Source organism: Pseudorca crassidens, chromosome 14 (genome assembly GCF_039906515.1).
Source record: "Pseudorca crassidens isolate mPseCra1 chromosome 14, mPseCra1.hap1, whole genome shotgun sequence".
Taxonomy (NCBI): Eukaryota; Metazoa; Chordata; class Mammalia; order Artiodactyla; family Delphinidae; genus Pseudorca; species Pseudorca crassidens.
The window spans coordinates 19,760,748-19,787,002 of record NC_090309.1 but is presented as its reverse complement, the minus strand read 5'-3'; the positions used below and the strand labels follow the sequence as shown (position 1 = coordinate 19,787,002).

Below are 26,255 nucleotides of genomic sequence, written 5' to 3'. Positions count from 1 at the left end.
TAATTGCCAAGAATTACACAGTTATTAGGTAGCAGAGCCAAGATGTAACTTAATACTGTTTGTGTCTGCTTCAAAAATTGTTTGAAGGAAGGGAAGGCTTGGGAGAAGGCAAGAAGGAAGGGTGCTTGGTGGTTGTGGACCGGCAGTTTCATTTGCATTGTCATTTTACCTAAGAATGAGGTAACACTGATTTCTTTATCAAAGCATCCATCTCCACTTGCCCCAAGTCTTAGAGTCACAGCACTCAGGAGACTAAGATGACCCTTGAAGTTGGCACAACGTTTTTATTTTACGCTACTGTGTTATATACGTAACAGACAGACACATCACCAAACAGTTTGGGTGTTGCTGCCAACCTGTTTCAGTAGTTTTTTTCCCCTAAATCCTGCTTTTTCATAGGATTGACGATATAATTGGAAGCAACTGTGGTTCGACTGCAGTTCAGCTGAGAGTGAACAGAGAAAATTCAAGCAACCGCATTTAGCCTGACTCCTCACTTTTTTCATGAGATCTTGGAAGTCAGGGGGCAGCTATAGCCAAATCTCTGTGAGAGATGCAGGGTGAGACCACTCAGAGCCAGCTTGCCCAAAGGCTGTTCAGGGATTTGTCTGAGGGGGATGCTATGGCCTAATATCAGAAAGGACTCTACCAATTGCTACTGTGGTTCAGAGAAGGCAGAATTCTGTGTTGGCTGTGGGGTCAGGGAGAGCTTGATCTGGGCTGTAGAGGATGCTTTGGGATGGGGAAAAAAGGCAGAGTTAGCATATGGGAGATTAATATGGGGTGCTGAGAGAAACACTTCTCTGAGAACTGGGAGGTATTTACAAGGGAGCAGAGAGATTGGGACCATGGGGAGAAGAATTTGGGAGTAAATTTTCAGAAAATGTTGAGAAATCATCAGAGTGTAGACTTGGGTTTACCAGCAGAAACTCTGAAATACTGCCAGATCAGGATCCTGTTTTTGAGTGTATGTGATCTTGCAAATTTGTAAAGCTCTCTATGCTTTAGGAAGATCAGCAGCCTCCTTTATTTCTGTGTCCATTGTATCTAGCAACCTTATTTTAACGTCTACATGTAGATGGGACCATGGCAAGCAAGAAATTTGGGGGAACTGTTTCAGCTTTCTTTCAGGGACTTTTTCTGAAATGATGTTGCAGGCTGTGTCTGCTCTGCAGTATGGCTTTCCTTTTCGAATTAAGTGGATTGGTTACGAAATTTATTTTGGAGATACAGTGACTGATTCATTTGGAATTAAGCAGATTTGCCTTAATTGTGGATCGTTGGTCCTACTTCAGGCTTATTAGGAGTAAATCATTGTAAAACTCATGGGCCCCAAATCAGGCTGAGCAATAGAATTTCATGGCAATCTGAAATGCCGTTTCCTGGGTATTTATTGGAAAGATTTTGTTTAATAAATGATTCATCAGGTTGGGACCCACTGAAACGATCCGTGTATTTCCAGAACTTGTTTGTAATTTTTTAAAAGTTTATTAAACATACAGATTTCCAAACTACTCCAGAGCTACGGAATGGAATCTCTTAGTAGAGGAACCCAGGGATCTTCATTTGTAACAATTATCTCATATCGACAGTTTCCAGCCTCGAGTTATTGAACCTAAGACTCTCCTATCTACCTTCTCATTTCTGGCCACCACTTACCATCATTTAACCAGCAACAACCTGAGGACTTAATTCACCTAAAAGTTTACATTGGTGGCCAGTCACCATAGCCCTGCACTGTCAGAGACATGTGCTTGGGCACAAGATGCTGCTCTTCTGGCTCTGTGAGTAGACAGGGATGAGCAATCGAGAAACAGCTAACACCCAAGGGCTGTGAGGGGCCATAGAGGTCAGAACTTCATGATGGAGGATTAAGTCTCACGCAAGAAATTCTCTCAATTTGGGCTATTTACCCTCTTTAACTTATAGTCAAAGACTTTGCATTGTCCTGAGGATTCAGTGAAGTGGGGCATGCTCACACAACTTGAAAATGTATAAGATGCTAGGATTATAATCCGGGCAAAGATTTTGCTGTGTGTATATTTTGTTTTGAATTTTTTTCCTGCAGCTGGTCTAGAGAGAATACGATACACTTTTTAAAATTCCCTGCAGACTTAGCGAACTTTCAGTAGGATCCCAGCATCGGAAGGAAAAAGATCTCGGTGTCTGGCTGGTCGTGATGCACATTCTCAACTCTCCCCCTTAATAGACACAGTGTATGCTACAGAGAGCAAAGTGTAATTTTAAGAACCTTGTAATTCTTTACAAATTAACACAGCAGATGGTGTTTATGGGAGCCACATAGTGAGGAATATTTGGGACGATGTGAGACATGTGTTCCAGGGTTTCGGCCTGCTCTCTATTTAGTTTAGTTTTTAATTGTCATGCTGCAAAAAATGCTGTTTGCCTCATAAAGTTTTCATCAGTTCCAAGTGTGAGCAAAGGCCCCATGAGGTGGTTCCATCATGGGTCAGATTCCAAGCACTCTTAGTGAGAAGGGCCTCAGAGAGGTCCCTGAGTCACCTAAGCATGAGGAGTGCCCTGTGCTTGGACCCTGGTCACTTAGCAGTGGTCTTGGGATATTGGTGCTGGGGGTGGGGAGCTGCCTGGCCTTGCACTCTGGCTTAGGGGTGGTTTGGGAAGTTGAGAAAGAGCCCAAGTCTTGATAAGCAAAAGGGCTAACAATGAGGTTAGCAGCTCTTGATTGGGGCTGGCTAGTGTCTAAGTAGTTAAAATATTTCTTCAGTTATTTTGACTGTCCAGATAATTAAAAACAAAATATTATTCTCTCTTAGTTTCCTCATAGTGATAAGATGTAAAGTGGCCAAGACCTGTATGGTGGCTTTCCAGACAGTGCTGACCTTTTGGAGGGAAGTGTGAGAGGAAGAAGAAGGGGCCATGATATAGAATGGGGGGTGGTGATGCTGAGAGGATGGGGAGAGGTGGTCCTCACAGGCTTTGCAAGGACCAAGAAAGGTCAGATTTGATTTGGGGAGGAAAAAAGCCTTGGTCCTGAAGAGTGCAAGGAAATCTCTTTGGGGGTCCCCTGGGCATGCAGGAAGTTCCTGGCACTCCCAATCTGTGTATTTACTTTTCCCAATGTCACCAAGGAAACTTCTTCATTTTGTTCTGCTGTAAGGTTGGCAAACAGAAGCCTCCCAGATGCTCTCTGGGATGGCCTCTTTGTCCCTTAGAAGTGTCATTTCACCAAACCCATTTCTTTTTGGTATCTAGTGTCCTCAAGCTTACCTACTCCCATCTCCCACTATTTTGAAAGAAAAATTTGACAAAATCATGTACAATTTGTATGTTTCTTTTCCCAGGTGTGTGCATCTTAATCCTATGCATACAATCAAAGGCTTTGATTTCTGTCTTCTTTTTGCTCACATGAGATTTGGAACAGGCAAGGAAGAGAATGAGCATACAAAGAGGGTAGGCAATACTATTACTCTACCTGTGGTGAAGATACAGCTACTCCATTTCCACCTCTGCATACAAGTAGCCTTGCCCCCAAAGATCCATATCATGTCATTGTGTCAAACAGCCAGAATACTAATTATTGCATTTATTATTATTCAATACATATTCATATGTACCTATTGATACATATTTCTAATTTGCTTGGTATCTAGTCTGTGTAAGGACTGTGCAAGAAACTTCAGTTTCAAGGAAGTGTGATTGGCTGACATCTTCTTGTCTGCTATGCACTGAATTGTGCCCCTCCAAAATTCATATAGTGAAGCCCTACCCCTAATGTGATCATATTTGGAGATGGGGCCTCTTGGAGATAATTAGGTTTAGATAATTTATTAGAGTGGGGCCCTCATGATAGGATTAGTGCCCTTTTAAGAGGGACACTAGAGAGCTTGGTTATGTCTGTTAGCGAGGAAGAGATCTCTCATCAGAGACAAAACCTGCCAGACCTTGATCTTGGCTTTCCATAATATTTCCTCCTGAATAGTGAGAAAATAAATTTATCTTGTTTAAGCCACCCAGTCTGCGGTATTTTGTTGTGTCAGCCCAAGCTGACAAATACACTGTCCTTAAACGCCTGTACTTCTAATTGGGAAGAAGGGACATATAGGCATGACAAGTTTCCGAACAATAAAGGATTGTAATGATCCATCTTATATATTTGTATTTTAGCTTTAGAGTGTGACATCTGAAATTCAATTAACAATGCAAGAGATTTGCACAATACACAGTAGTTGCCTGCATGGAAACTGGCAATGAAATAAATGACATGGGTGGCTGTAGGCACTCGGGGGAGGATGGGCTGCTGTAAGCTGGGAGAGCAGGAAGGTATGATGAAGGAATTACAATATGAACTGTCTCCTGATCCATGGGCAGATGAAGCCCAGGAAGGCCAAAGCTTGGTTTCTCCACCCAGATAGACGTTCCATAAACCAAGGTAATCCTCTGTCTGTTTTCTGATTTCTGTGAACTCTCAGCAATATGGACCCAGTTATTGGCCTCTTTTTGAGATGGTGGAAAATGCCAGACTCCTGGGATCCTTTAGCTATTGATAGCTTTAACTGTAACTGAGTGGTTTGGGGAATATGCACTTAAAAATGAAGTGGAAGTTTAAATTTCATTGAAATTTAAATCGTTTAATCAGTGTGGGTATATACATGTTTGTATGTGTGTATAAGATCCATGGAAATTTGCACTTCGTCTTGGCTACTTTCATCTCAACTGTAAAGATAAAATGGCATTTTTTAGCAGTTTGCTCAGTCCATGGTCTCTCACTGGCTTCAAAGGCATGTGTGGTTAATTAACCATGGCTCTCAGCAGTCACCCAAGCTTGACAGCTGGGGGAAGGGGAGCTCTGATGAAAACTGTCTTCTAGGCAGTGTTGCCTGACAGATAATCACTGAGGGCTACACCTGTGTGGATAAACTAAATCAAGGAGCAAGAATTGTAACATTACCCAGGTGCCAACCACTTCCTATGGCTTTGATCAGCAAATTGTGAAGTGGGTGAAATTTATTTTTAGGACCCCACATTTTCCAAATAATTCATCCCTTTCATACCTACCTCCTATCCCCAGGGGCCTACTTGGACCGTCCATCCTTCTCTCCACAAACAAGTGGATAGAAGTCCTTCCGGAGCACTTCTTAGGAGTTTTATGCTGAGTCCTCCAGGAGAAAATAAAATTCACTATCCACAAAAAGCTTGTGTTCTACTCTGCAGGAACGTGAAAACTTGAAAAACAATGCAGGATGGTCTGTTGTTAACATCCACATTATTTGGCACAGTACCTAATAGAAGGATATGGTCAGAGGAGAGGAAGGTCTTCAGGGGCCAGGTCAGTCTAGAAACACTCCCTGGAGGAGGATTTTAAGCTGTTGCTTGAAGAATGGGTACATCCTGCCTAGACAAATGGTTGAAGGGAGAATGACATCTTTCAACAAGGCACCAACGTGAGGCAGAAAGTGTGTGAGTTGTTGAGAAGGAACAAATTGACTAGAGGTGTGGGCAACTACAAGAAGGAGGTCAAATTAAGAAGTCTTAAAATATAGGCTCAAAAGTTTACTAGGAAGGAGGGATGCAGTAAGAACTAAATGGGAACTGAGAGGAATATTGTGCCAAGGAAGTGAAATCTTGGTCTCAACAGGCCATAATGAGGATGATGAGGGAGGCTGGTGTGGTGTTGAAGATGTACACTGGGGTAGCTGGGTGTCATGAGTGGAGGGATTTGAGGAACAGCAGGAATCCTAGAGACTTGTTGATGGACATATTCTCAAGTTTAGTGAATGATCAGATTTAGGGGAGAAATATTATATTAGGATTTAGAGCTTGGGCAGTGATTAGTGCAGGGAAAAACTCTGTAGGTGAAACCAAGGCCTGAGCTCCCTTGGTTCTCTGAGCTGTGTACATGGGGTACTTGCTGGGGTTTCCCTGTCTTCCATGCTACCTTCAAATTAGTTTGGTCTCATAGTTTAAGGTCTCTGATTTAGTCAGACCTCTTTGGTTGTAAGTGACAGAAATCCAACATCAACAAACGTGGGGGAATTGGTTAACTTGTGACACTAGGAAATCCATTGATAGATACTAATGGATTTAGGTACAGCTGGATTCAGGAACCCATGTGTTTCATTCACTGATATAATACAATTTGTTAAGTGTCTATTATGTGCCAGGCAAAGCTCCAGGCTGCCAGATATAATGATAGGTAAAGCCCTGACTGTACCCTCATGGAGCTTTATTTTTACAAGTTTAGTATATAATGGAAACTATGAACCAGTTTGTTTTGACTCCAAAGGCTGACTTCCCTTCCCCTTCTCTTCCCTTCCTTCCCCTTTCCTTCTGTTTCCTTTCCCTAGCATCTCATCTCTTTTCAGACCCAAATTCATCTCTCATCTCTCTCTCTCTCCCCTTCCCTCCCCTCCTCCCACCTCCCAGCTATGCTTTCTTTTTATGGCATCTATTTTGAAAGACTCCCTAACTAGCTCAAGGTGTATCTGCTGCCAGTTTATCAATCCCAGTGCAGAAAAATATGCCTCCTTCTTAATAATTTTTCCTACCACCTTATAGCTGAATCTCACTGGTTCGGATGTTATCCTGAGTTTATCCCTGGGCCAGAACTCCTTGGTTGAGAGTCAGAAGGAAAAATTAGAGGGTTTACCAAAAAAACCATGAGGTTGCTGGGAGAATGAAAACAAATAGTGATGTGCTCTGAACTCACTGAGTCAGACCTTCTCTGTGCACCGCCTGATGTGTGTACTAACATTGCTATGCTAGTAGGTATGGTCTGGGAGTTTCACAAATAATGCCATCCTGCTGTTTTATCCTTCTATATTGACGATTCTTTCCTTGAGCATTGATGAGGCCTGGCAGAGAAATGTCAGGCACATGTTTGCCTTGACACATTTTCATCAGTTTTTCCCTTTCTACTTTTATCCTCCCACCCCTATCTCAGAGTCCAGGAAAGCTGAGTTTTTACGTGGTCAAAGTATCCTGATCGTGGGTTTGATTTGTGGCTGATGCTAAACTTTTATCCATTCTAAAGAGATATTGCCCATTTATTTTCTAAGAGAAATGTCCATAGCTAGTGAAAAGGAAATATTTAGAAAGGTTCACATTCTCAGACTGTGATTGACACCGAATATAAAGGTATTATGAAACATTCAAATTTTTGGTGCTATTTGTAATAAGAATATGATTTCTACATTCAGGGTTTGAGGGTAGATGGTCAACCCTCCAAATATGATAGGGTGACTGCTAGATCGATGGATAATTTTTTTCTCCTCCCTTCTGTTGTCTAAATCATAGGTTTAAATGACAGGAAAATGTGTGGGAGATGGAGTGCATGGCACATTATTGCTTTCTGCTGTTCTGATGATTTTGACTTCCATCTCTTTCAAATGACAACAGTTTGAAGACTGGGCATTTGATTAGCTTCCCATGCATTCAACATAGTAGAGTCATCGCTATACAGTATTTTGAAGATTTCTCATACATTCAATCAAGTTTGCAGGTACTGTTGAGGGAAAGGAAAAAGTGATAGACATTTGCTTTCTTACAGCCATTTCCCACATATTAATATTGTTCCCGGAAACTAACATGAAACCACAGATCTGATGGAAGCACTGAGATAGTAGATTTATATCCTCAGGGCCTCCATGAGTGACTCCTTGTACTGAATTGTGTGTTTAATGTGGAATGAGGGTCTGGGATGGGGAACAGCCTTTAAACAAATACACAGTCAATTTCAGAAATTTAAAAATTACTATTCCTTACTTTTTTGTTTTATAAATTAGGGAGTTGTGAACTATTCAGCATACAATTTAAATATACTGCATATTTCTTCAGTGTTTCAGAAGGGATGATGGATATTTAATAAAAGGGAGAGAGAGAAAGAAGAAAAATGAAGACACTCTTCTAATAAGTAGAAGGGCTTTTATTTTGCAAAAGGACAAAGGATAGTTTTATTTAAAAAATGAACTAAGATATTGTCTTTTTCCTGGAGAATGATTGTGAAAAATCAAAATTTCAATTAATGGCCTCAATCATTTTTGTGTAGGATTAAACTGAAAATATGAAAGTCTTCTTGACCGCATCTAATACTTTGGCAAACTGGACTTGAATTTAGAGCCAGAGGCTGGGAGAATAAAGGACCCCCTATAAAAAGCCAAATCAGGAAATTCATTCCCTTCCCTCTCATCAATTCAAGCTGCGTATCTACCCCAAATGTGTTTTGTAAAATAGAGCCCAGCGACTAAAACAAATAAAGTTTAATAAACACGCACCTCCCTAGCACAACAGATGGCAACTAGGAAAGCTGCCTGAAGCAGTGTGAGAGATTGCTTGCACCTGTCTTCTTTTTTTTTTTAATAATGATATTTATTAAATGGCTATCTCTATTGCAGACTCGTTCTCTGTAGGTAAAGATAAAGAAGTCAAGTAGGGAGCAGTCTGAGAAAGGCACACAGGGTCTGCAGACAACATGTGATAGGGCAGATACGCCTCAAACTGAGATTTTTTTGGATAGCCTTTGAAAAGAAACATGAAACTCTATAAACGCTATTCACAGAATGTGTGTCTGTAACCACCCTACTTACAATTTTGAGCATCCCCATTACCCCTCGTGGTAGGGTTGCTGGATTTAGCACATAAAATTATAGGACACCCAGTTAAATTTGAAATTTAGGTAAACAATGATATTATTTTTAGTATAAATATATCCCTTATTTATTTATTTATTTATTTATTTATTTATTTATTTTGCGGTACGCAGGCCTCTCACCGCTGTGGCCTCTCCCGTGCGGAGCACAGGCTCTGGACGCGCAGGCCTAGCAGCCATGGGCCATGGGCCCAGCCGCTCCACGGCACGTGGGATCCTCCCGGACCGGGGCATGAACCTGTATCCCCCGCACCGGCAGGCGGACCCCCAACCACTGCGCCACCAGGGAAGCCCCCTCCCCTAATTTTTTAAAGTTTAAAATTTAAAAATGTTATCTGACCTGTACTTGTGTGACGCACCTTACTGGCCTCACCTAATCCTGGCCCTGTCAGAGCTTGGCTTTATTTAAAGTTTTGATACTTGTCCAGCATGGATTTTTTGGCATTAATTTTGAGTTTTCAAACTATTGCATTAAACTATTGTTTACCTTGATTCCTGAGTTCTTTGATGACCCCTTACATTTTATACCTGAGGCAAGTGCCTCACTCCTCTCACCCTGGTCCCAGGTCCTCTATCATCCTCATGGTCTCCTTTCTAAATGGAGATAATGATATGTCACTGGCAGGATGCAATGAGCCCTGTCTGACACAGTATTTATTCAGTAATTACTTTGTGTATTCCCACTGTCTTGACTTTTTTTACATTGGAAAGTTCAGTGACCCAGTCTGCTTCTCTCATAGTCACATTTTAAAACAAACTCACAATTGTTCATTTTTCAAGGTAAGTTTTTAATTACTCTCCTATATGGAAAGGGCTTGAGAAATCTATGGTTCCAGAATGATTGTGGTCTAGACCCCCGTAAAAGTGCCCATATTCTGAAGGCAGACGTCCTATTTGCAAGGATGAAACCAAAGAGAAAAGAAACAGCTCTGGCTGCTAAGCTGGTGTCACACCTGACTATGGAGAGCCAGGGCGCTGAAGTCCCACTCGCTATGTGACAGCAGTCCTCGGAAGATTAAGCAGCACATCGTTCTTCTCCATATACTTTTGTTTCCTTTTAGCTAATTGTATGCTGATATTTCAAAGTTGTAAATGTTGGTCACTTTATTTTAAGCTCTTTCTACTTGCAAAACTTCAGAGTGTACATCTGAGCGGGTCAGCATTTGAGTTTAGGGAGTGGAAAAATGGTGATGGGGATTTGTAGGTTTTAAATGATTAAAAATATGTACATATGACCTGGCTTTGGCTTTTTCATGAAAAATCCTATAGGATTACACATCGACCATTCATTCAAGAAAAATTGATTAATTAAGCAAGTTGTAGAAAAGAGTGACTGCTTTAAATCTAGGTATATGTAAATCAGTTGTGTATGTATCAGCCTTATGCACCCAGGATTTTGCCATTGGAAGAGAACATTTGGGAATCTGTCCGATGTTAATTTCCATGGATCCTCGAAACACATTATCCCATGAGGCACAATTTATGACCTGGGATCTCATTTCATCATATACACAAATTACTGCAGAGACCTACTTGATTTTACAGAGTCTGAGTATGGAGCAAGAATTGACCTGCCACTAGGACCATAAATAAATAGATCTGTAGGGTGTTTGACTAACATTTAGATAATTTAATAGATTTGACAAAGATTCTGAGAACAATTTTCTCCTCAGAGGAAGATAATGCCATCCATAAAGTTATGTAGAGCTTTTTATCCATGGGAATCTTGCTATTGTGGTTTTAAAAAGATAATGGAGGTTCTGTTTGGTTTGGTTTTAATTGTGTTACTACAGCAATGAAAAAAATAGAAAAACAAAAGGGAAAACAGAAACTAGTCAAACTTCCAAACTTCCACTGAATAATTTATCAAGATTATTACTATTATTATCTTTTGCCTTTGCCTCTGCTTGTTACAGTCATAAGGGAAATTTTCCTCATGACCTCAAGCTGTGGGTTCCTTATTATCATGTTTAGCATTCCACCGCATGGCAGAACAAAGATTAAAACACTATGTTTTCTAGTAAAACACCTCTTTTGATTTTGATACAGAAGTTACAAAAAGGCTTGTGTTATATTGGTATAAAATTCTGAATTCTGATCGTTCACCTTAACTTTCTTTTCTAATTTAGTTTTTATCTCAATCATTTTCTATTCAGAAGTGTGCTTACATAATAGAAAAACACAAAACATTTGTGTTTGAAGGCAATAACAAAACATCCTTGTGTTTACTTAATTGCTGAATGTCTGGAGAAGGGAAGAAAACATAGATCTGCATGGAGTTGAATATGGACATACATGTAACCATCTTGAGAATGTATTGATTTCATCAATTTTTACTACAGAGAAAATCAACTTTAGAGACCAAGTTGTATTAGCTGTGTATTGAAGAGAACTTTTTTTTTTTTTTTTTTTGTGGTATGCGGGCCTCTCACTGTCGCGGCCTCTCCCATTGTGGCGGAGCACAGGCTCCGGACGTGCAGGCTCAGCGGCCATGGCTCACGGACCCAGCCTCTCCGCGGCATGTGGGATCTTCCAGGACCGGGGCATGAACTCGTGTCCCCTGCATCGGCAGGCAGACTCTCAACCACTGCGCCACCAGGGAAGCCCGAAGAGAATCATTTTTAAAAAATGGCTTGAACTCTACAACTCAAGTGTGTTTCTGAATTTTTTTAACCTTTAATGTCACTAACGTTGAATTTTTCTAAATTGGAAATTATTTCTCTTTTCTTAATAGACTGGAAGAAAAGAAAAAGGAGATCCTCTAAACATTGCAATCGATAAGATGACCAAGAAAACAAGGGATCTAAGGAGACAGGTACTGTTTTTGCTTTTATTTTAAGTTCATGGTACGTAGTGGTGGTTTACTGAGAATGTCCTTTTTCAGGGTGCTGTGTTAGAGCTGATGTTCAGCTCGCTATTCTTTATAACATCTACATATACACAGAAACTTTTCATCAACAACTTAGAGTCTGCTGAACAGAGAGATGTGACAGGTGCAAAGGGTGTGGTGATGAAAATAATCCCTGAGGTGAGGGAAGGTGGGGGAGAGCCCTCTCACTGGCCAGACACAATCTTCCCAGGTGGAGAGGTGATGCATTCTCTGCCTTCTTCATCTGGTTTTCAGGTTTTCAGACCCAGGTGTGTAAAGAACCAGCCTCTGATTTCTTCTGGGTCTTAAACTCCCAAGGCAATCAGTGAATAAACAAGAATGCCAATGGTTAATGAGAAACACAACTCTTAATCTGATGGGCTAATTAAGATCTATGACCCAGTGTATTTCCTCAAGGATATAAATCTAGGGGAAAATTTGCTTATCAGATGGTTGTTTGGGAAGCAGGGAACCAAAGCAAGGAAAGGCAGTTGGATGATTTAAATGGCTAATGGCATCATTTGTCTGAAGGGTCCATGCTGGGGGAGGGGTGAGAAATCTCTAGTCAGGGCCCCTTTTCATCTTGAAAGTGCTACATGAACACTAGTACATGTTGTCTATAAGACAGTAAGTCTTATTTTATATGTTGCCGTGGTGAGCTTCACTGTCTTCTGTCTCTTCTCTAGAAGAGACAATACCATCCATTAAGTTCCCAAAGAATTCCTTCATGATTTCTGCCTGAGAGGCATCCTGTCTCCTGCTGGTAGCTTTTGCATATATCCGTCTCATTAAGTGTTGATTGTGTTGGTCATCTGGAACCCACCACAGCCCTGGGGTAACACCTGCTTTACTTTCTCCATCTGGAAAAGCTGGACTGGCAGGGATGCATCGTCTAGCACTCAGTCCTGCAGTTTGTCTAGTACAGACAAGATTAGCAAGGTGCCTGGGCAAGAATAGCCAAGGAGCATCTTAAAAAACGTTTGAATGAGAGGAAAACACCACTTCAAATCACTGCTGGGGAGCTTCTGAGCTCTCTTCAGGATGTCACCAGAAGGTATAGACACACTTGAGCTAATGTCCTCTAGAAGATACCACAATTAGTTCTGGGATATGAAGTCTCTAGTTTGCCCAGCTAACAAGCCCTTTTGAGGAAAGCATTTTCTTTTTATTTTACCTTGAAAAAGGGAGAATAAAACATTGCTTTCTTAGGCATTATTAGGTAATACCCAAAGAGCTGTACGACCAGGTCTGCTTCTCCTTGCCCTCTTAGACAATCTTTCCATACAAAGCCCCCATATGATATGAAATGATACTGCTAGTAGGAATTGGGATTGGGGTTGGTGGAAAACAGTGACTCAGGTGTCTGGAGCTCAGGGTTTTACTTCTAGCTCTGCCACTAAACTCTCTGTACGACTGTGGATCCTTCATCTCTTGGTCTCCTTCTCCTATTTGTAAAAGTAAGAAGCCAAACTGGATCTGTAAGCTATCTTTGAATGAGTCCATTTATTTTCTCTGCCAGAGGTCCTAATGCCAGATAACTGCTGGTTTAAAAAGCAGTGGGAAGGCAACAGGCATCTCCTCTAAGGTTTGCCTTTGGCTAGATTGTCAACGAGGCAAAATCCATGAAACGAGTCTTCCCTCCCCCTCTAGGTCTTAGTAGAGACCATTCTTTTACATTCTGGAGCCAATACCCTTAAGTTCTCTGCACTCGTGGACCTATCATCGGAATTTTTTTCTCTCATTAGGAAGGAATGGATAAAGTAGTTTTCACCTTGGTGTTACAATTATCAATAAAGTGTCGACTCTTTTAGCTGCGGACAGTGGTGAAATTTGAAGGTGGATTCATTGTGGAATTTTAAAGCTTTGGTGACAAGATCCTTGGGGAGTTTCTTTTAGGGTGGCAGTAGAAGGAATATGTCATCCCCTCAAATCATTCCATGTATAAGATTTTTTTTTTCTGCTCACCTTTCCCAAAGATTGAGAGGAATAAGGGTAAAAGAAAGTTGTTTTATGATATTCAGATATCATATCATTTTGTAAATGTATTTTTACAAAATGAGTATGGAGCAAGAATTGGCCTGCCACTAGGACCATAAATAAATAGATCTGTAGGGTGTTTGACTAACATTTAGATAATTTAATAGATTTGACAAAGATTCTGAGAACAATTTTCTCCTCAGAGGAAGATAATGCCATCCATAAAGTTATGTAGAGCTTTTTATCCATGGGATAAAACAGTTATGGCATAATTTCACACCACATCCCTGAATTTGGTTCAAACATCCTTCTCTTCCCCAGTATGCCTCTCTAGAACTCAGATGGTCCTCGTCTGTCAGTTCCATCCCTACCTATATGTTGGAATATTTTAATCTGTTTTTTCCCATTTCTTCTGTTTCCCCATGTACACCTGTACTGGTACAAAAGCTTCTCTGAGCTAAACAGAAGCTACCTAGCATTTCTGCAGATGGAACATGCAAGGAGTCTGATTAGCTTGGCTCAGGTGAATCTTCAGTTTAGAGTTAGGTAGCTAGTTAATTGGATTAAAAAAGTTTTATCTGAGTTTCTGATAGCAGTTATGTGGTGGCCCAGTGAATGCTAGTGGTTCAAATAAATGAAAACTGAAACACTTTCTGTTCCTTCAATTACAGACAGGCCTTTGTTAGAAAACATTCAAAATGAAAACCCTCAGCTATCTGGCTCCACTTCCCCGTACACCTATACTTCTTTATACAATATTTAGAGAAATTAAGTCACATAGGGAAAAAAGCCGAAATCAAAGAAAAATATTTCTAGTGACTTTCATAAGTTCCCGCTCTTTCCACCTCCTCCCTCTTCCTCATAGCCCTAAGGTTGGGCAGTGTTCTTCAGAAGGTGACCCTGGAGTCTTGCAAAGCTGTAGTCACCAAATTAAAAAATAAAGTCAATTATGATTATTATTTTGAACTTGCCTAATGAAAGTGGAGTTACATTTGTAAACACGTGAAAACAAATCAAGTAATTGAATAAAAAGGATTTCTGTTTAAGTAGAATTTTGAACCAAGTAGAAGTCCATTTTTTTCAGGCAGTATGTCCCAAGGAACTGGGGAGTCATAAATTGTGAAAAAGTTTGCAGGAACCCAAGGGCGTTATTTCAACTGATTGGCATAGATCCATCTTGCCAATTAAACCCATGAGAGTGGGCAGTGGTAGAACAGAATCCTTTTAAGAGTATTTTGTTTGGAATTAAAAATGGATTTAGGGGAACATCACTGCCAGCTTTAAGCATTATGTTTTAATTTTAGAGCTGTGGGCACAGTATGCCCCATGTCTGAGCTACTGTCACTGCTGTGATTCTGGAATCAGCCCATTATAAGAAAAAAAGCTTTTGGCCGAGTCTCTGCCTGAGCACCTAGTAGCCCACGCAGTCTATCCATCCCTTAGAGAGGGCCCAGTTGGTGTCTGCCAGCTGTTCCTTGATGTCCTCCTTCTATGTACCACCTGTGAACTATTCTAGGCATGGTCTCGATTTTCCTTAAGCTTACAGTGACGCTGGTTTATCCTGATTATTATTTTGGTCCTTGTATTAGTCTTTTTTCCTCTCCCATTGCGGAGCACAGGCTCCGGACACACAGGCTCAGCGGCCATGGCCCACGGGCCCAGGCGCTCCGTGGCACGTGGGATCTTCCCGGACCGGGGCACGAACCCATGTCCCCTGCATCGGCAGGCGGACTCTCAACCACTGCGCCACCAGGGAAGTCCAGTATTAGTCTTTTTTTTCCCCCAAGTTGATAAGCAAATCAGGACCCAGATGTTTTCCTATGAGAAGCTAATAAATAGTAATCATAACATGTTAGTGTGTTGCTAAACTTAGCAACTCTCTCTCATTCCCCAGACCAATCAATGGACTAATTCTTATTCCTTCACCCTTAATAGCCATCATAATAATTCCAGCAATGAGATTCAGTGTGTCAACTTGACAAAAGTGTCAATTTTGCTATCACAGTCAAAACATTTTCAAAAGACAACAAAACCATGTATAGAATGCTTTTACATTGGGATGCATACTTAATAGAATGGATTATATAACAAAGGATTACAAACAAACAAGCAAAACATGCCACTGGGTGGCACATAAAAGGTTGATGTACCAAGATCCTGCCTCCAGATAGGACTACAGAAAAAGCTTCCAAGATTAGTAAGAAATAATTACAGCTGAAGATTCCTCAGCTGTCCCCTTTGTGACCCAATTCCGTATATAAGAACTGTGGCTAAAGGTGGGTAGTCATCAGCGAGACCTTGTCAAATCACTGTCCACAAAATGTAAACTAAAACATAGCTGACATATATTGAGTCCTTACAAGGTGCCAGGCACTGTTCTAAGTTCTCTCTACAAATGGACCCCATTTAATCCTCATGCCAGCTCTGTGAGATAGAAAGTATTGTTACCATGTCCATTTTACAGATGGGGACATGAAGCCAAGTAATGCACCCACGGCCGTGCAAAGTATGGATTCACGGAGGTCCCAGTCCAGGCAGCCCGGCTGTGGGGTCTTGGCTCATAATCATTCCCCACCCTGCCAATCCATAGACCCAATGGATACAGTTGGCTCACCCATATACTAATCTCCTTTGGGAGAGGCAGTTGGGGAAGAAGGAGGGTTCATGTAATATACAGAGGTGCTTTGTGGTTTTCAACAGCACCTTACCACCATGGGGTTGGGGATGGTTGACATGAATGTACTTCAGACAGAAAAAACGTCTGTGGTGCATGTCAAAAATAGGGTTCTTGTTTATGGTAGGATATCATCTCTCAGGCCTCCAGCTGTTATGGTCTACTGGAACCTTTTTTTAACAAGTGCTATTATGTTTAGGTAGCTGGCTTCTCAAAGCATGAATTATAGACTTTCCAAAACATTTACAGAAAAAAGGGAATTTTAAAGCATTCAATTCTTTTTCTCACATCTGCTGATGGGGCCAATTATTTTTAGATTCATTGTAAGAAAACATTTTTAAATCATTTATTTCCAGACTTGAAGCTGGTTTCCTCATAAGGATATGAAGCTATCTATATGGCTACAATTTAAACATTATGAAATAAAATATTGATTTCCTCCAAATGTTAAGGTTTGTGTTCTTCACATTGAAAACCTATGTCAGAGCTAAAAATCCCTGGTCAGATTACCCCTAGGTCAGATTGCTGTGATGCTGTAGAAATGTAGAGACCAGAAAATGATCATACAGCAATTGGGGTTTAAAATACAGACCATAAGCAACTCTGGGACAGCTGAACACAAATGTCATCAGAAACACCAAAATCAGAATCAAAAAGGTCAGAAGAAGAAGAGCAGAGGTAGAAGAGAGCTCAAGAGCACTCTGAAAGGCAATCTTTGGACAAGCCCCCTGATCACGGTTGTATATTCAAGCTACCTCTACCTTAGGAAATTCCTGTTACAGCAGTCCTGAACGTCAGGCCACCACATACTTATTTATCTCCTGGAAAACACTCATTAGGCCAAATTCAAGGGACATGATTTTTTCCTTGCCAATAGTTCTTAAAATATCACTCTTTCCTTTCCAAGCTCTTTCCTTACAAAGACACTATTCAAATCATGGAGTAGTTTAATTGATTCCTGTGAGCCAGCACGTGGTCGATGGTTCACACATGAACACAAGCTTGTGGAGGATGCCAAGCTTGACCTCTCTCTCACTAGTGAGTCTAGGTCACAGAAGGAGTCCAGTAGCTTGATCAATATTGATTAATCAAATAACACGCCGTACTGAGCAGAGGGCTCTGTAACACACGTATGAACAGGAAACCGCCAGCCCCAGAAGTCAAGGAAAAGTGGGATGGGGAAGGATACATAGCAATGTCTGAGTCTCAAGAGAATGTCTGAGACATTCAAGAGAATGTCTGCTTTTGGTCCTGTCTCTGACACCTCCTGTCCTAGGCAATGAGAATGCCACGTAGAATCTTGATTCTGACACTGGAAGATCCAATATAGGATTAGAAAAAAATTCTATCGTATTTTCCAGGATGAAACTCCTAAGCAGGAAAATTTGGAAGATTTTCAAAGGTGATGATTCAAACAGCAAGGATTTTTTTTTTTTTGAATGTCCTTTCAGCTTACCCAAACATTTCAGAACATCCATCTAAAGTGCAGTCATTTAGTTCAGCTGATTCCACCTCCTATCTGTGTTTCGAGTGCATTCCTTCCTCTCCACTGCCATTGGCACTGCTTAATTGCTTTTCACAAAAAGGATGGTCACAGCCTCATAACCAGTGCCTTGATCCCAGGCTCCCTGCCTTCAGCGCACTATAGCTCCAGCAGTCTCTTAGACCAGTATTAGCACATCTTCATGACTTTGCACTTGATATTACTTCTACCTGGAATGACCCCTTCCACTCCTTTTAATTTTTTTCTTCCAGGAAAATTAACAATTTTTCCAAATGCCCTCCCTCCCTCCTTTTTTTTTTTCATTTTAGGAAAATTCACAATTTTTCCTACAAGGCTTAGCTTAAATGTCACCTTATCATCACAACTTTATCCAATTTTTATAAACAGGCAATCCCACTACTCGGCATATACCCTGAGAAAACCAAAATTCAAAAAGAGTCATCTACCAAAATGTTCATTGCAGCTCTATTTACAATAGCCCGGAGATGGAAACAATCTAAATGCCCATCATCAGATGAATGGATAAAGAAGATGTGGCACACATATACAATGGAATATTACTCAGCCATAAAAAGAAATGAAATTGAGCTATTTGTAATGAGGTGGATAGACCTAGAGTCTGTCATACAGAGTGAAGTAAGTCAGAAAGAGAAAGACAAATACCATATGCTAACACATATATATGGAATTTAAGAAAAAAAATGTCATGAAGCACCTAGGGGTAAGACAGGAATAAAGACACAGACCTACTGGAGAACGGACTTGAGGATATGGGGAGGGGGGAGGGTAAGCAGTGACAGAGCAAGAGAGAGGCATGGACATATATACACTACCAAACGTAAGGTAGATAGCTAGTGGGAAGCAGCCGCATAGCATAGGGAGATCAGCTCCGTGCTTTGTGACCTCCTGGAGGGGTGGGATGGGGAGGGTGGGAGAGAGGGAGACGTAAGAGGGAGGAGATATGGGAACATGTGTATATGTATGGCTGATTCACTTTGTTGTAAAGCAGAAACTAACACACCATTGTAAAGCAATTATACCCCAATAAAGATGCTAAAAAAAAAAAAAAAACAGGGTTTATTCAGTAGGCTCCTAAAGCATTTTAAAATAGCTTTATTATGACACTCTTTGCAGTCTATTTAAGTTGTTTATGTGCTTTTGCTTGTGCCTGTGTCCTGATATTCTTTGTTTCCTCAAGGCATATCTTAGTGCCCCAAATAAAGTAAGCTGCTACCACACAGGTGTGGAAAGGATGAAGAATCCTCTGTATGCAGCTATCCTACCCCAAAATATCCCAATCACCAACTTCCCTCTGTTCTAAGCTCTCATGTCTTTGCTTCTGTTGTTTTAAGAACAAGATTTGTTAGCTTAAAAAGTCCATTTTTACAGTGATAATAACAACTTTTTCCATCTTAAGAGAGAGCTTCTATGCTTTAACCCAGATGTCTCCTGCTGCTGGGCTGGCTTTAGAAAAGTCAGCTCAAGAACCTGTCAAAATGCAGATACAGGTATCCCACGCTTTCTGAAAGTCCATTTTATGCCATTTTGCTTTTATGAAATACCTACATTAGTTCTTGTTTTTGCTAACTGAAAGAAATCTGGAGGATTTTTGCTTTTACAAAAGAAAAAAAAAAAAAAAAAAAAGGTGAAACGCAAAACTCTGTCCAGTATTTTGCAGCCAGCTCTTATACAGGCCGTGGGCACCGCGAGTAGCAAGAGTGGCGCCACCAAGCCCCTTCTCCGGGAACTACACTCGGCATTCAGCTGCCATAGCTTTGAACTGTGTTTATAAGCATCTGTGTTTTATCTTGATTTATTTTGTGAATCCATTGGCAAGATGCATCATAAGGTAGTTGCTTCTTCGGTTTACAGCATTTCGGCTTACAAAAGGTTACATAGGAATGCTGTACTTTCAGATAGCGGGAGAAACCTGTATATGGCTCCATCTTGAGAGATTTCTGATTTCAGGTACAGACGGTGGTAACTTAAACTCTGTATCATGATAAGCTTTCTAGGTAATTGTGATGTTCTGGCAGGTTTGAATTCCACTGCCTTTTTTTCTGATGGTGGGAGCTTTTAGATCTCATTACAGTCCTTTGGAGGATTTACTTGAGGATTCCGGAAGTCCTCCAAGTTCTCTCCAATCCATTTGGCATCTTCTAGACCTCACCACTTCACAGATACAATACTTGTTTTGAGGGAGGGAGAATCCAAGCTTGAGCCTCTTCTCTCCATGGGCCAAGATTAGAAATGGATGGTTTAACTGTTCACTGTGCTGTGTTGAAGGGTTTGGCAAGATCTGTGCTTTCTGGAGCAGGGCCAAGTGGAGGTGAAGGGGAATGAGGCAGTAGCCTACGGCATATAATTTTAGAGGGAGCCAAAAAACTGAGTAATCAAGATAAATAATATTTTCTGCAGTATTTTAGAAAATTGAAATTAATGCAAAAAAATTCATGATGAGCATCTTATCAACATTGTAAATAAAGACAGGATCAGTAGCAAGGCAGTGCTGAGCTATACTGAAGCCTGAAGCAAAAGAAAAAACCAGCAATACTGATCCTGTTTTTATTTACAGCATTGCTATTTTGTTTATGATGGTGACTCTGCTTAGTCTTGGCTCTGCTCCAGAGCTTCTATTTCTTAATGTCTTTACTGCACCTGCTATATGAAAGAGTTTGCCCCCAAAGTCTCAATGTCACGCAGTTTTCTTTTTTCTCCTACATTAGTGGCAAAAGGGCTGACTTTTAAATTTTGTGATGAGATGACACCTTGGACTCCAGATTTGAAGACCTATTTGAATTGTGGTGTCTTTTAGGTTGTCTTGCTACAAATGCATTTCTTTCTGTTTATCACAGTGGTAAGAGCTTTTTTATGGCACTCTGAAGTGCTTCAGAGAAAATGGAGAGCATTTTAATACTGCTGATTTACTCTTTCAGGTCTACAGTAATTTCCTTACTGCCTCATTATAAGGCTTGGCTTAATTTACTCTACACATAATGTTTACTGATGCACATATGGTGCCACATTTCAGGAAACTGTACCCAGAACAGGTATTTTTGTCAGGCTGGAGCATGGAAAATTTCCTTCAGATACAGAAAAAAAAAGGTAAGAAATTTAATCATTTCAGCAAAGAATGTCCTCCAACGAGAGGGAGAAAAATCACACCCATCTTTAACTTCAGAAAGAAGGATACAGTCTCTCATTTTTTTTTTTATTGGAGTATAGTTGCTTTACAATATTGTATTAGTTTATACTGTACGGCAAAGTGAATCAGCTATATGTATACATATATCCCCTTGTGTTTGGACTTCTTTCTCATTTATGTCACCACAGATCTTTGAGTAGAGTTCTCTGTGCTATACAGTAGCTTCTCATTACTTACCTATTTTATACACGGTATCAATTGTGTATATATGTCAATCCCAGTCTCCCAATTCATCCCGCACCCCCCTTTCCCCCTTGGTATCCATATGTTTGTTCTCTACGTCTATGTCTCTATTTCTGCTTTGTAAATAAGGTCGTCTATACCAATTTTTTCAGATTCCACATATATGCATTAATATACGATGGATACAGTCTGTTTAAATGCTGATTTTAAAAGCTGAATAATGATTATATGTGTATAAAGATTTGCAGTTACCCCTAAAATCAGAGGGGGGATAGGAGTGGGGAAAAAGGAGAGGTAGGAAAAGAAAGGAATAATATCTTCTGAGCTTATTTCTCAACCAGCTTTGAAAAAAGAGAGATGGATTCAGTGGTCATGGACTCATAAACTCTTAGAAGTAGAAGGGACCTCTAAGGTCTTTTCTCAGGGCAAAAGGTCTTTCTTCAGCATCCTTAATACCACCTGAAACAGCCTCTGCTTTAGATATGGGAGCTTATCCCTTTACCCAGCATCTGGTACCATTACTGGGCAATTTTAGTAGCAAGGAAATTGAGTTAAGATCAGTGATTTTGTAATTATCAACCATTGATGCTGGTTTTGTGCTGCAAAACTGATTTTTTTTCCTACTTTGTCTAAGTTTAAGGCCCAGATAAAAACTTCAGTAAAGAACTCTATTTAGAGTTTCAAAGACCTACAAATAGTGATTATTATTGCATATGAATTCATGGCTTCACAACCACTTGGCTTGCCTTTCCATAACTCTGAATGCTAAGAGTGGTTAGGCTTAGGAACCGAGCAGCTGCTGCTGTCTTGTCATTGAAAGCTGAAATAGCCAACTCTCTTAATCATCTGATCCATTGTTTCTATTTGTATCTGGTTATGTATGAAGGTCAAAAAAGCAAAGCTGAAACCCACTGAAACTGTTGGACATTTGCTTAACAAGTGTCTATTCTCTCCTTGACACGTTATCTACAATCTGATTCTACAGTCTATTATTATCAAAAGATTTTATTTTTACAAAGTTGCATTTTGAAGCTGTGACAGTGAAGTTACATTTATTACTGATATAAAGCTGGTAAGTTAGTGAACCCAAGTGGGAGGATTCTGAAGCCTGTCCTTTTAATGACTGTAGTTGTTAAAGTTGATACACTTTGATCTTAATTTATAGTTTTTATTAAAATTCCATTAATGGGAAGGTTATAAGGTAAATATCAATTAATAATGTCTTGAGATCCTCAATAATAATCAAAATAATAGCTTTCCTCTTTAATATCATCATTTTTTTTCTTCCTTAAATCATCCATACCTGTGGCCAGCCCTGTGCAAGACACTGCACCATGAATGAGATTTTGAAAATTATTTTCCTAATTAATCACAGGGGAGAAAAGTAAAGGACTTTCATTTTAGCTGGGGTGCGGGATAGCTGATTAAATGCAAATCGAGAGACTAGCTGACCTGCCTGGTATATTCAGTAAGAAGGAGATGAATGGATTGTGCCCCAGTGTTCTAGGGTTAGAGAGGAACGATTTGTCTTGAGGGCTCTGGTGATAAGAGGAGATTTTCCATCTGATCCAACCATAAGTGCTTGTCAGAAGTTTGGGTGAATAACCAGTCTCAGTACCTCCTCTCTCATTCCACAATTTCTTGGTTTTTCATGAGTACATCAATCCTGTTAACTCTTAAGGGCAGTACGTCTATACCTTTATTTGATTCCTTCAATTTCAGTGAAGATCAAGCTGCCTTTAAGTAGCTGCAGTCGGAATTGCAGCTGCATGAAGGGGGTGACAGAGAAGTTGAAGAGCACCTTTGGTCAAGGCGAGCTGGGAGGTCCATGCAGGCTAACATGGGCGAGGGAGGGCTCAGAGTCACAGGATCAGGAAGAAGGCAGCACTAGTGAACCATGCCGACTGAGCAGATTTCCCTCAGCCCCTCCTTTGAAATCTGAAGGCTTAGATCAATGTGACCCTGAGGTTGTAGCCATAGATGCCGTAATAACCAAGTGAAAGTAGATCACTTGTGACTTTCATTGTGTCTGTAAATTACCATAGCAACCAGCTTGTCTGTTGCTCTTTGGGTGCATTCTCTGTGTATTTGTCCAGTCTGTGGAAGTACTCTCAATATGTTTGCCAAATTAGGAGGCAATATCAGGATTTGGAGTCCAGTCCAGGTCAGAACACCTACTGAGGTAATGAGCAGGCTGGGCAACCCAACCAGATATGCTCCTAGTTCACAGAATTTTTAGGAAAAGTCAACAACTCCTGCTTTTACAGCTAACCATTCCTCTGTTCTTTGCCTCAAAGTGTCTGCTAGAAACGTAATTGCTTAGACACCATTGAAATCACCTATGTTTTCTAGCAGAGAGTGAGGCAAAGAGAATAAAAGTCAAGTAAAGCAGTCAGACTGGCCCCTTGGGGACTCTTGAGGCCATTTCTAGCCTCCTTATTTCTCTTCTTAAGCAGGTAACTGCTGGATACTGCAGATGCTCAGTTCTAAGTAAAGAGTGGGTGAATGGAGCTTGAAGTAGCCAGGGATCTGCAGTACTAGTAAAGCAACAGAGTGACATGGACAGAGTGATAAGGTTGCAAGACTTAAAATCCATGGATGAAACCACATAAAACAGGTGCCTGCAAACCTGTGGCCCAAATCTGGCCTTCTGCCTGTTTAGGTAAAGAAGTTGTATTGTCAGTTTTTGTTCTATAATGGCAGAGTTGAGTAGTTGTGGTAGAGACCAACTGGCTGCAAAGACTAAATTATATATTGTCTGGCCTTTTATAGGGAAAGTAGGGCAACCCATGCTCTAGAAGTAAGAGTCTGCTTCAGATGAAACAGATATGGTGTAAGAGTCCAGATCTCCTGAAAAACTGAAAGACCTGAAGTCTGACTGTCTCCTACCTTTCCCTTAAACAGTGATAGCATCAGTCATGTTATAGGATTTCCGCAAACTTAGAAATGTGGAGTAATCATTAGGGCTCTGTCTGAAATGAAGCTCCTCTAGGGAAAAATTCAGCAGCTGTTGGAAACGCTGTGCAATAGTTAAAGACAGGAAGTGAAGAAGTATAGCGTACGGTGGCAGAGCTCGGGATAGAGAAGTTAGCTCAGAGGTACACGGTTATCTATAACTGGATTAGAGCAGGGGAGCATGGGTGAAAGGCTTTGTCTTTTAGAAAATGTGATGGGCTCTTTGATGACCACAAATGGTCAGAAGTTTTAGAGGTTCATTTACAAGTGACATATGTACCAACGGTAAGTGCCCATCATCCATCCTCCCTTACCCAACAGCATCTTATCCTCCCAAGATTCCCATCCTGCTCAAGTGAACTGAAGTGTCACTCATCTGATACCTGGAGTGGGAACTGGTAAGTTTTGGGTGGGATCCTCCCAGAGCCTCTTGTATTTACATTGAGGATTCTTCTGAGACCCACAGGACTAGTGTTGTAATGTGGAATGGCCAGAAATATGGAAGTATGGGGCCAGATGATTCTATCTGGTACAAATTCTGCCACACTGTGGCAGGTGTATAGAACTGACCCCACTAGAAAGAAATAGGGTTTTAGAGAGTTGTTCTCCTCTGTATCTTGCTCTTAATATACTTTTTATAGGCTTCTATTGTTAACCTTCTATAAAACCATCTATTCAGTGATTATCTCTCTCAATTGCCAATGCCGGTGGTGTGGGGGGCATCAAATCTTTCTTTGAGCAATATTTCATAAAATTCCTAAGAGTCCTTGCTAGAGTTAACTTATCTGATACAACTCTTGACTCTCTCACATTGGATTCAAGCAGCTTATGCCCATTCAATACCAGTTAATCAATGGCAGATAATAAATACTCAGCATGAAATATCCAGCTATCTAAACTTAGATCCTCCTTTGTGGTAAGCAATGCCTGAGGGGATATAGTGCTGGGGGTAAATGGTTGACTAGGTGTAGGAGTGAAGGATGGAAAAAAAGATCATCTTTGTCCAATTGGGGTTTGTGAATTTGAACAGCCAGATTCATAAACACATAGACCTTAAGTAAAATAGCACTGTTCTTGGAACCAGAAGACCTGACTGGTATTTTCTATGTGTAACTAGTGGACCCTTCCTTTCCTCGTCTATCAGGATATAGCAAAGAAAATGATGCTCGCCCTGCAAACCACATCTGTCACCACCATGACATTGTAAATAAGGTCAAATGAAATAATGTCTAGGAAATTTCTCTGCAAGCTATAAAAGTGAGCATGCACAGGATTAATATTAAGGGCAATAAGCAGCCGGAAACTGAGTAGAACTTCCAAATACACAGAATAATCGGTCTGCTTTTCAGTGTGGGTTAAGGGCTCTGAACAAGGTGTTATACTAGAAATATCTTTTCCACCTTCACCTATGCTACCTAAAATTCCACCCTTTTGAAATACCAAACCTTCCAGGCTAACAAACTGCATATTTGAAAGTATGTCTGTTCTGATGGAGAGGTGGAGGAATCCTGGGAGAACCTTTCTAAGTGAGAAAAAGTCTTTAGTAATATGATGTGAAGGAAATTAACAAATTTGGACTCTTTTAGGGTGTTCCCTAGGCCAGCCTCCAATACACTGAATAGGAGGAACTCATGCTTGACTCTAAGCAGCGTTTATGAGGCCAGTCAAGTATATGTGGTTAAGTTGATCACTGTAGCTTTATTAGTAATTGGGAATTGAGGTAACAGAGGAATTTTTAGCAATGAGTGAGAGTAGATGAATTGTCTTATTTTTCTTTGTGTCCCTGGTCAAACATAGTGCTTGGTACACCCGGGACTCTTCAAATGCTAGTAGAAGGAATGAATGAGTGAACACCAATTACTGAGTACAGGCAGTGGAATAAAGAAAGAGATAAAGCATATTTTTTTCCTCTCTGTGAATTTCTTACTACTCTTATAATAAGGTCCCTGCCTCCTTTGAGCTAATTGCATTACTACCTACCCCATTTTATTTTTGTGCATTTACTCTTATTTGTTTTCTTTGGTCTAACATTTAAATCTCTTTAATACTAATGTGGCATTTGTGCAGATTTTTCTTTATGGATCCTTTTTTTCCCCCTGTAAGATCAGAAAAAGATGTTGAAATGCACAACTGAAGACAGATTATTAAGCGGCCTTTATTTACCTTTACAAGAATGAACAACTAGAATCAAGAATGTATGATGAGGAAAGGGTAGTTTCTTCAATAAATAGTTAGGAAAACTGGATATCCACATACAGAAGA

The 26,255-nt window shown here is 40.5% G+C and overlaps 1 protein-coding gene across 2 annotated transcripts in view; it reads left to right on the top strand.

Moving 5' to 3' along the window:
- The window catches only part of CTNNA2 (catenin alpha 2), a 1,189,124-nt gene that overhangs the window by 919,076 nt on the left and 243,793 nt on the right, over positions 1-26,255 (top strand). For both annotated transcript variants that reach the window (XM_067704543.1, XM_067704544.1), the window contains exon 8: positions 11,361-11,441. In XM_067704543.1, the coding sequence (XP_067560644.1) occupies positions 11,361-11,441 (81 nt within the window). The remainder of the gene's footprint in view (positions 1-11,360; positions 11,442-26,255) is intronic.